Source organism: Lottia gigantea (genome assembly GCF_000327385.1).
Source record: "Lottia gigantea unplaced genomic scaffold LOTGIsca_75, whole genome shotgun sequence".
Classification (NCBI taxonomy): domain Eukaryota; kingdom Metazoa; phylum Mollusca; class Gastropoda; family Lottiidae; genus Lottia; species Lottia gigantea.
The window spans coordinates 541,492-553,553 of NW_008710508.1; the positions used below are offsets into that span (position 1 = coordinate 541,492).

Consider the following 12,062-nt stretch of genomic DNA (forward strand, 5'->3'; position numbering starts at 1 on the left):
ATTATGATTTTTATTTCCAGTTTCTTTGGAAAATGACTCATCTTTCAAATTGCTTAGTTACTAGTTACAAGTTGTATAAAAGGAAAAGTCAAAAGAAATGAAATTTCACACACTATCTGATTAATATTCAAATTGAGATATACATTTCAAGAATTTTCATATTAGCCTGTATAAGATTATCATGGATGGTGGATTGAGTCCTTGGCAGAAAGAAAAATACATGCATCAAAACAAAATTGCTGTACACATTACAACTTTGTAAAACAGGACAGCATTTAAGTTCAATATTGGAGAAGAAAATAATATAAGAAAATGTTTACTGAATATTCAAATTCATAACATAACAGTTAGATAATAGATAAAAAAAAATTCTTAATCAATAAAATAAAAACTACATGTAGTGCACATTTATTAATAGGCAACAGACAATTTAAGTAAAGCAGATTGCACACAAACAATATCATAAACTCATCACAACCTCTTAAAGACTTGGAGCAACTATAGTTTTGTCTACAAAAATAAATTATAAATAATCCAGTTTGTTTCTGGAACTATGTTCCATATATTCAGTACTTTGTCATTGTTCACATCCTTGAGTATGATCAACTTGTCTGATATTACTGTAGTTTATCATATGGCATCACACACCAGTATGATGGCATCAAATGTTAGCTCAATTTGTAGTGTGTGAAAGAAGTCCTTCCTCCAATGTGGACTACAAGAAAAGATAATTTAAACTGTAGCAAAAAGATAATAATAATTTGACTTGATTTGTGATTAATGCTGATATATATATACATCATTTTCTAAGAATGGTGTACTATCTGCTAGCTAATTGATGTCTTGTTTACCAAAGTCGGTAAGTAAGAATCACAATACCAGGAATATAAGGAATATCACAATCATAAGACAGCATTATTATGAATACTTATCCAAACTTCTATGCATATTGCAAAAAATCAATCATTATCTTGAGAACATCAGTATGTGTGGTCTTGAAATTGATCTATGAATTTGAAATGGTATCAATGATCTTTAAAGATGGTCAAGAATGACCATGTGCTACAGGAGATTTAAGTCTGATATATTGATAATGTAAATACACACCATAATTATATTGTTGTCCTCATCCACTAAAAATTCATCACATATATTATCTAAAGTTGTTGTACAGATAACTTCTGAAATGAAAGACAACATAAATAGTTGAAATATAATAAATATAAACATAAGATGAACTCTTGATCTTCATTCAGCCACCAAATTAAACAAGAAACTAAAATCTTCAAATGTCACCACATCAAGTAAAAGGTTCAAGACAAGCCATGAATGTACAAGAGAAGCCTCTCTTACCTTGGACATCCTCTCTGCTCAAACTGTCCATAAAGTAGTGACTTTCTGGAAATTCTGAAAAAAAGATTCATTTATGTTAATGATGCTAAAAATATTAACATTAATATTGTGATATATTTTTTTTAATAATATGTAATAACTTTCTCAAAAACATGCTAAATACTATCAAACCAACTGGTTGGAAATCTTCCTGATACATTTTTAATTTGTACTATTGTGATTAAAAGATAGTGCTTTGGAATGAAATGATGCTACCCTGCAACAAGAAGGTTATTTCAGTAACTCTTTCACTTTGTGCATTATATAGATTCCAGCCATATAAAAAACATCAAGTTACCTGACTTAATTTTTACGTCCCTATCTTCACAGGTTTCATCAAAAATACAATCAAAATTGGGTGTTGGTATGTGTGTATGTGTATCCATCTTAATGTTGATAGGCTCTGTTAAAACCTTTTCTATACATCCTTCTTGTGGTCCATCTGTAAAATAACATTATTATATAATATATTCCTATAAAGAAAAAATGCTGATAATTAAGCTCAGTGTGTTTTTTTATCTTTGTCATTTGATTTTGAATTTTGGTGAGAATATTTTTGTTAGAGCAGAAAAATAATATCTGAGCATAAATTGTAATGTTGATATTTTTATGGATTGTTCTAACAAAAAAACCTTGCTTACCTAAGTTAATAATATCAATTTCTTCTGAATTTGCTTTTGCTATAAGGTTGAAATTTGGTACTGGAATGGGTGTTAAAACTTTGTTTTGTGCTTCTTCTGTTTCTACTTTTAAAAAATAGCCTTGATTAACACTTAATGATTAACAATTTAGGACTGCCAGAGTAAACTACCAGCACCAGCTGCCTTGTATATGACACTCAGATCAACATAGGTGCCTAATTAGGACAATGATACAGGTATAGACTAATTTTAAAATGTTGGTAACATACCTGAATCTATTATGTTGAAATTTGGAATGGAATATGGAAATCTTGAACTGATATCATTTGAAAAGCTTGTATAATCCATTTCTCCTGAACTACACGAATCTTCATCGCTGGTGATTTCCTTCTGCATACAAAAAAAAAGTATGATTTGAAATACATGTTTACGACAACTAAACTTAATTGGTAATGTTTCAAAAAAGCTTCAAATATGAGCTGAAAGATTATATTTAGACACTAACCTTAATTGAGGAAGGATATGAGGAATTTCTCATTCTTAACCTTCTTGATGATTTATCTGAAAATGAAAAAAAGATTTATGCACTTTTGTTGGACTTAAATTCACTGTTTTTGCTTTTTTGTTTTTTTTTTTTTTTTTACATGAACAGCTCATCCATTTGGCATCACATGATTTGTTATGATTAATACATAATATTTCTTGTGAATTTAACCATGTATAATTTTATAATTATTACTTTTATACAAATAATCTACCTTGATATTTCTCGTCTAAAAACTGGTAAATTCTAACAGCATTGCCACCTTTTGTGACACTTTGGTCCTTTAATTCCATGATATCATTTTTCAGACTATTTAAAGCACATCTGAAATTAGCTTTCCAATTCTTGGCATTGCATTTATCACCAGGTTTAAATTTACCTTTAAAATAAATAACATGTTCTTTCAGCATTCATAATGAAAATATGAATTGAAAATTGAATTGTGACTGTGTTGATACAGGCTAAGTTTTAATAATAAACATTAACATTTATATCGTTTATGTTTAAGACTATCAATCATTTTAAAATATAGTTAACAGAATGATTTACAATAAACAATAGTTTATACTCTCGCCAAATATTACTTGATTTGTAGAATCCCGATATAATATTAGACATAAGCGGTTTTTAACAATAATGTCATAACAGTTTCATTTCAGTGCATACCTGTATGTTCAGCCCAGCACTTGAAAATACTAGAATCACTGTCGGCTGAATACTCGTGATGAGAAGCATGTCGCCATGTCACTTGGAATATTTTATTTTTTCTATCAATCCATTCCAAACCTTTTATCAAATTTTTATCTAATCTTTTCATTAACCAAGGCCTCATCTTTTCTCTATCAATGGGTCTTATAGCCCGTCTGTTGGCATTTTCACATAGTTTTTGAACCATTTTCTAAAAATAAAAAAGATAGCTCTGTGCATGCTGATGGAGTTCTTCTCTGATTTGGATAAATTTGGTATGCATTATGTCATAGAACTAAATGATTATCATGTGGATTAATGAGATCTCCAAAGAGGTTCAACATTTTTATTTTTAGCCTAACCATATTTTATCTGAGTGTTATTATATGATATATTACATGCCCTTTAGCTTTTTGACATGTGAGACGAGTCATAATGTTGCTAAATAATGATTGCAATATATCGCATCTTCCTGTACATGGTCGTTTTAACCATAGGCCTTATTAATAAATAGAAATATGTTTTAGTTTTGGACATGTTTAAAGAGACAATTATGTATATAGTTGAAAGCGCTTTTCTCCAGTCTACAAAGACTACAACACAATATATATATTTGTATGAAATTTATGACGTTTTTCCAAAGCGTTGAAAAATCGATTAGTAATTAATTTGATTCAATTTAATGCATTAATGGCAATCTATTATCTGTCTCCTCCTATCAATTAATTAAGCTTAGTCTAAGAATGCAGACATCGTCACCGAGGGAGCTATATAAATAATGTTATATTAGGTAGGTAGGTAGATGACAAGTTAACGTTCGCTTCCAGCGGATGCTGATATCGCAAACTATAATGTTATATTTGTAAATATATCCATATATATGTATATTTATACCGCGATCGACCAGTCAAAACAAAGCTCCCCAGCTGTAATAGCTCCAAGTAACTACGAAGATATGTTTGCGGAGCTGCTTGCATCAACTTATCAGTTATCAAGCATCGATTGGTCCATGCTGCAAGAAAGCAAAATGTTTGAAACTGCTTTTAACTCTTCAGTAAATGACATAGTTTGCCTACCTTCCTAGATTGCCTTTTAGTTTTACTTTGAATTTATCCACAGCTCAGTGCAGTTTTAATTATTTTAATATCTGCAGACTTTGTAAGCAGCTAGGTCCTTTATAAAGTTATTGTCACGTGACGTTAAGGGGAAATCCAGCTTTCTTGGAAAACCCAACTTTCAAAGAAGGCTATTTTTAGCTCAACCTACTGTTATCAACAGACAGACTGGGTCATCTCGAACTTGAAGAGTAAAGCGAGCAAAAAGAATTTTTCGGAGAAAATGCAACAAATTAAGTCCTTCGTTTAAAACACATTGAGTCAAATTGTATTGAGTTAAGGGCTATTTTTTACATGGAAAGTATACTAGTATTTATTGGATTTAGTACTAGTAGAAGCATGTGCCAGACTAACCTAGCTATACCCAACCCCGTAGCGTACAAGTACAGGCCTAAGAGGTGGATAAAATTCTAGATATTAAATCTATTCCTCGGCCCATTTGTCCAACGAATTATTGTTCTATTTAATTGCAGAACATTTTTCTAATGTGACCATCTAATCTTATAAAATTGATTGTAGGTATTGTAACGAATTACTATGTAGGGGAGGCAACTTTAATTATTGATGAATTATTCAAACGTTACTGAGTCGCAATTGAATATAAGGCCTATTTAGGCTACATAAATTACATTTTCATTCTAAAACTCGGAGGGATTCTTTGATTTAAGTTTTTTTGCATTGCTTAACGAAATGGTAATTCCAGAGATAGATTCTAGTACCGTAGTTATCTTAATTGATGTAATTTATAGACGCAAAATTCCCATTCTATTTGGAATTCCCAATGTGGGATGACGCTGAAATTTCCAGAGACATAATTCACAATGACATCTGACTCAATTTGCATTTCAGAAGAAAAATAAGATGTTGGACGTACACCAATGTCCCATATGTCAGACAAAAACGTCGACGAAAGTATTCAATGTATCCTTCCATGGATGTATTATAGCTGAATTGAGCTTTACTCGTCAGAAAAGCTTAATACGACTATGATAAACACAATATGTTATATTCTTGACGAAATTGTGGCGTTCTCACTAGAATTCTATAGAGATTCAAATTCCATCGAAATTCACAGCTGGCTTTATTATGTTTTTTTTTTTAAATAAACGGGATTTTTTTTAGCTAAGTCAACCAGTAACAGCTCCATCCATCTTCAAATCCATGTGTGTCCAGAATTATCCGCGTTTGAATTTTAAAATGACGACTTGTCATATATAGAAAAGACATATTATAGAAATAGTGAGTAAAATTCCTAGTTTGAAATATTTCACACATTAATTCTATAGTACTGAAGACTATTTACATAATCAAAGTCCCCAAAATGGTGCGTTTGGACGTTTATCACTAATAAGTCATGAGTAATAAACATTCATTCATTGAAATTATTTACGTCAAAGCCAAGAACTCAATGACTGTTAATCTAGAATTCAAACATTGCATGGGCATATGCGTAGTATAGTCTTTCTATTTTCTACGAAATCATTTCAACGTAAAAAAAAAAAAAAACAAATAAAAATCTTTCCTATAAAAAAAGTTTTGTCTGGATTACCAAGTAGATTATTGAGTATAAGCAAATGCCTAAATATAGGAATTTGTTGTTATTATCATTATTTCACATTTAGAAATTAAATGTTAGAACTTTAGAAATATTTGAGTCATAATTTGGAAAAAGAGAATGCTTAAATATCTGGATTTGTTGTTATTATCATCATTTCACTTGTTCTAGAGAATATAATGATTGATAAAAATAATATTCAACAAAGCTCTAAGTTTCTTCAAAATTAATTCAGGAATATAATAACTATAAGACATGTATTAAAGATTATCGTTACCGGTTATAAGGCCGTTCTGCAGTTTGACTACAATACTGAAACTCCATAAGAGTCTTTATATTTTGAAAAAAAAATTTGATTTTGAAGTTTAACGTTGCTATAGATAAAGTTAGATTGTATGAAAATCTATGATCAAAACGAATCGATTCAACCAGCGACACTTTGTACACATAATATAATCGTAGGCTACATGTATCTCACCTCTTTAAGACACCTCTGCGTCCAGTGGATAAAATATAATATATTGAATGAATAAATACCAGTAAATAGAAAGAATAAATACTTTAATCAAGTAAAGTTTTAAAATGAATGAATAGCAAGGCCTATATTTGAAATAGATAAATAAGTTTTTATAATTTATACAAGATGTTTAAGCCTATTGTCTTAGCAAAGTAAAAATGTTTTCTGATTTGCTTCCATTATTTTGATGATGATTGGAATAGCAGCCTCAAAATAGTTAGTCTTTTATGTCTTTACGTTGAAATTATAACATAACAGGACAGAGGACAATTTTCATCAGCCAAAATTTTGTGTTTCTTACCAATATTGAATTAAAAAAAATAATATTTATATCAACGCAAAGAGGCCTCTATTCCAATATAATAATAAAGAAAACCCGAGAAAAATCGGTCAAAAAATTCAAAAAAGATTTTGCCTTGATTAGACATAATCCTATATAGAATCGTCGTAACTGAATTACCTACATGACACAACGCTTTTTTTATGTAGGCTAAGTTAATGTTACACAGCATAAATAAATAAAAGGTACGAGTCAGAAATCTTTTAGCTTGGTTCGAAATTTGTCAATTACTATCTAAAAAAAAATCGATTCAAATCCCCCAACGTCAAAAAACCCGTACAATATTCATTACTTATTTATTTTATTTTATTTAATTTAAAAATAGGAGAATGATTATTTGCATTTGCCAATCATTATATATATAATAAATAAACATCAGAACATACAAATAAGCTAACCAAGAGTTTGTATAGGTCCATTTCAAAATTTTAATTCTTCTTTACGTACATATTAGGGTTACAAGGTGGAATTCAACATTCAAACATTGGATTATGAATTTGGCTCGATTGGGAGGTTTATGACAAAAATAGTTAAGTTAATGTTGACCATACCATTACAGAAATAATATATTTAGAATTTATATTTTATATTATATTTTTCTGAATCATAGTTTTATTAGTAAATTTAAAGTATTGAATTACGACATTCATGACGACTAACCAGAGCCGAATCTCCCACCATGTCATCGCCTGTCGACCCGATCAAATCTCAAGAAATCTCGAATTACCAAACCAACAGCACAGAACCATCCAATTGAACCATCCAAATACCAACAAATACCTAGTTTGCAATATCAGCTAACGCTGGAAGCGAACGTTAACTTGTAATCTACCAACCAACCATCCAACCTGACAGCTCATTGTCAATCGTTTATAGATATTTTTACATACTGTAAGAAATAATGAAAGCGACCTTCATCATAAACACGTTTCCTTACCAATTTAAAAGCTTCACACACATAGTACATTATGATGTTGAATTAAAGGAATACAAGATGATGATGTATTAAAAGGAATACAAGATGAAGATGAATGAAAGGTAATGCAAGATAATGGTGAATTAAAGAGAATTAAAGAGAATAGAAAATAATGATAAACTACACGGAAATACAAGGTGAAGATGAATTAAGGAGGATACAAAATGATGGTGAATTAAAGGTAATACAAGATGATTGTGAATTAAAGGGAATACAAGATAATGGTGAATTAAAGAGAATACATGATGATGTTGAATTAAAGGAATGCAGGATGCCGATGGATTAAACGGAATACAAGATGATGTTGAATTAAAGAGAATGCAAAATGATGGTGAATTTGAGGAAATACCTGACGATGATAGATTAAAAGGAATACAAGATGATGTAGAATTAAAAGGAATACAAGATGATGTAGAATTAAAAGAAATACAAGATGATGTTGAATTAAAAGGAATACAAGATGATGTTGAATTAGAGGAATACAAGATTATGATATTTTGAAGGTAATACAAGATGATGATGAATTAAAAGGAATACAAGATGATGTTGAATTAAGGGAATATATGATAATGTTGAATTAAAAAGAATACAAGATGATGTTGAATTATAAGAATACAGGATGATGTCGCATTAAAGGAATACAGGATGATGTTGAATTAAAAGGAATGCAAGATGATGTCGAATTAAAGGAATACAAGATGATGATGAATTATTAAGGAATACAAGATGATGTTGAATTAAAGGAATACAGGGTGATGTTGAATTAAAGAAATACAAGATGATGTAGAATAAGAGGAATGCAGGATGATGTTGAATTAAAGGAATACAGGGTGATGTTGAATTACAGAAATCCAAGATGATGTAGAAATAAAGGAATACGGGGTGATGTAGAATTAAAAGAAATACAAGATGATGTAGAATTAAAGGAATACAAGATGATGTTGAATTAAAAGGAATACAAGATGATGTAGAATTAAAGGAATACAGGATGATGTTGAATTAAAAGGAATACAAGATGATGTAGAATTAAAGGAATACAGGATGATGTTGAGTTAAAAGGAATACAAGATGATGTAGAATTAAAGGAATACGGGATGATGTTGGATTAAAAGGAATCTAAGATGATGTAGAAATAAAGGAATACGGGGTGATGTAGAATTAAAAGAAATACAAGATGATGTAGAATTAAAGGAATACAAAGATGATGTTGAATTAAAAGGAATACAAGATGATGTTGAATTAAAGGGATACAGGGTGATGTTGAATTAAAGAAATACAAGATGATGTAGAATTAAAATGAATACAAGATGATGTAGAATTAAAAGGAATACAGGATGATAATGAACTCAAAAGACGATGATTAAATAAGGAGGATACAAGATGATGGCGAATTTAAGAGAATTCAAGATGATGGTGTATATAAGATAATTCGAGATGATGGTGAATGAACTCAAGGAAATACAAGACTATGATGGATTAAAGGCTAACGGTAAATGAAAAATCCTGTTTAAGTCCAATTGTTTCCAATTTTTTCGAGATATCAAGAGCTGAAATGCAGCCTCTATCGCATTCACTTTCTAAAATTTTCACGTATATTTTAATACATGTCAAGGCAATAGTTCAAAATCGGGAAAATCAAACCAATTTAGGATCTCACTAAAATACATAAATTGTATAAATGAATTCGATCAAAACTGTAATTTCTGTAAAAATTTGTAATATATTTTGCGTTCAAATGTCAATTTGGACGTATTTTGGCTAATTGGTCAAGAGTAATAAACGTTCATTCATCGAAATTATTTACGCCAAGGACCATAACTCAACGATTGTTAAACTAGAAATCAATGAGATTTCATCATAAGCGTAGTAGGTCTTCCAAGAAGTCAATTCTTTTTCAATTTCTATGATATAATTTCTAGGAAAAGAACTAATACAAATCTTTCGTAGAAAAGTTTTGCCTGGATTACCATGTAGATTGTTAAAACTTTAGAAATATTTGAGTCATAATTTGGAAAAAGAGAATGCTTAAATATCTGGATTTGTTGTTATTATCATCATTTCACTTGTTCTAGAGAATATAATGATTGATAAAAATAATATTCAACAAAGCTCTAAGTTTCTTCAAAATTAATTCAGGAATATAATAACTATAAGACATGTATTAAAGATTATCGTTACCGGTTATAAGGCCGTTCTGCAGTTTGACTACAATGCTGAAACTCCATAAGAGGCTTTATCTCTTTATATTTTGAAAAAAAAATTTGATTTTGAAGTTTAACGTTGCTATAGATAAAGTTAGATTGTATGAAAATCTATGATCAAAACGAATCGATTCAACCAGCGACACTTTGTACACATAATATAATCGTAGGCTACATGTATCTCCTGATACAAGATACCTCTTTAAAAATACTTTATTACAAAGTAAATGGGAATTATGCGGATTGGATAAGCTTTCGAATTTAAAAGCTTCACGCACATAGGTTCCATGTAAGTCATTGGTTCTAAGATTCTTGAAGTTACTTACCCCTTTTCCTTTTGGTGAGGCCGCCATGTTGGAGTACTATTAAGTGACCAATGAGTTGATGATGATTTAAATCAAATATATCTTCCATGTTAAATTTTAAAAAAATATTTTACAAATACGATTATCTGAGACGAAATGTTTAGCATCAAAATAACACAGTGAGTCAAGTCACTTTTATTTTCTATACTTTTCAATGAATCTGTCTATTTCTTAGAATGAAATTATCTCCCCTCTTAAAGTTATCTACAAGACGATGATAAATTAAAGAGAATAAAAGACGATGATGCATTAAATTCAATTCCATAGGATGATAAACTATAAAGGAATAAAAGATGATGCTAGATTAGAGGGAATACAAGATGATGTTGAATTAAGGGAATACAAAACGATGATTGAAGAGTATACAAGATAATGATGAATTAAAGAGAATAGAGAATATAAGAAGATGGTGAATTAAAGGAATACAAGGTGATGATGAACTAAAGAAATACAAGAGGATAATGAATTAAAGGAAATACAATATAATGATACAAGACACGGCAGTGGCTATTTACCACTAGCGTGGTAAGAGTGGTAAATAGCCTGAAGTACCCTTACAGCTAAATAAAATTAGTTATGATTTGATATTCCGTTCTGCAAAAATTGCTTAAAACTACCTAAATATTCAAAATAACAATTTCGAATTCAAAAACTCATCATGTTCATCAAAAATTGGCTTTTTGAAAAAAAAATGTCGTGATTGTTTACAAATAAATGTCAAGGCCGGCTTTGAAGAGTTCATGGTTCAAGGCTTAATACTTCTCAATTCAAACCTATCTAAAAAGTTCCGCGTTGTATGAAATTTAGTGTTCATTCATTTGCTCTTTCGGCAATAGATCTTAATTACAAATTAGTCAAAATTTACTTTTAACCTTGTTAATGAATTGGTAAGCAGGCTTATTACAAGTATATCTATTCAAAATCAATTCAGTACTTATCTTCCCCAAATGATCCTTAGGGTATTTTGTTTGAGAATAATTTTTGAAAATAAATTCCTGCATTTTAACCAATTTGTCTTCTTATATTACTACTTTTTTTTCAAGTAACTACAGTGGCATATTTAGAGGGTAATGCCCCAAAAAGGGGACAAAGGTGCCCCTCACCCCCGTCAATGAAATCTTGGCTAAGCCAAATAATGTATATTTCCATAAAAATTGTAATGTCGGGTCCTATCGGTGTTAGGGTGATTTGAGAAAAAAAATCTCATAAAAGTGCAGGCCTAGGCAATGCTCGCCCCGAGTTCATTCGCCCTGGGTCCGTTCGCTTCACAATATTTTGTGATACAATAATCCATAATCCATAAGGTTTGAACAAAATGTTTATATATGTTATATTGTCGAAGTTTGTCACTTATGAATTAAAAAAGCTATCATGTGACTTAAAAACATACTGACTTTTAGTCTTTTATTCAAACCATTTCCAATTTGTCGTCCAGAAACTTGCCTTCACTAACAGATGTTGTTTCGCCAAACGATTCTATATTCCTTGAAGTGTCCAATATTAACATGAACTTCGAAACAAAGAAATGAATTATGTAAAAACCGCAAAAATTCCTTAAAATTCTCAAGAAAGTGGAAACATGGCCCACTTTTCGACTCGATTCATGCAGCATTGAACAATTTTATTGCAACCAGGACAAATAAATTTTTTTTAAAGGGACAGTTACGCCAATTTTTTAACCAATCATACTTTAGTCTCAGAAACGGGATTTTTTTGGCTAAGCCAATCA

The 12,062-nt window shown here is 30.2% G+C and overlaps 2 protein-coding genes across 2 annotated transcripts; one reads left to right on the plus strand and one right to left on the minus strand.

The window, feature by feature from the left end:
- Window positions 1-2,774: 2,774 nt before the first annotated feature.
- LOTGIDRAFT_131646 (hypothetical protein) lies at window positions 2,775-3,472 on the minus strand (the record flags this gene model as incomplete). Its single annotated transcript, XM_009066306.1, has 2 exons — window positions 2,775-2,956; window positions 3,244-3,472. The coding sequence occupies 2 exons, from the start codon at window positions 3,470-3,472 to the stop codon at window positions 2,775-2,777; spliced, it is 411 nt and encodes a 136-aa protein (XP_009064554.1).
- A 4,407-nt stretch (window positions 3,473-7,879) lies between these two features.
- On the plus strand, window positions 7,880-8,268 carry LOTGIDRAFT_168421 (hypothetical protein; the record flags this gene model as incomplete). Its single annotated transcript, XM_009066307.1, has 2 exons — window positions 7,880-7,991; window positions 8,030-8,268. 2 exons carry the CDS (start codon window positions 7,880-7,882, stop codon window positions 8,266-8,268), a joined length of 351 nt encoding a protein of 116 aa, XP_009064555.1.
- Between the last annotated feature and the right edge of the window lie 3,794 nt (window positions 8,269-12,062).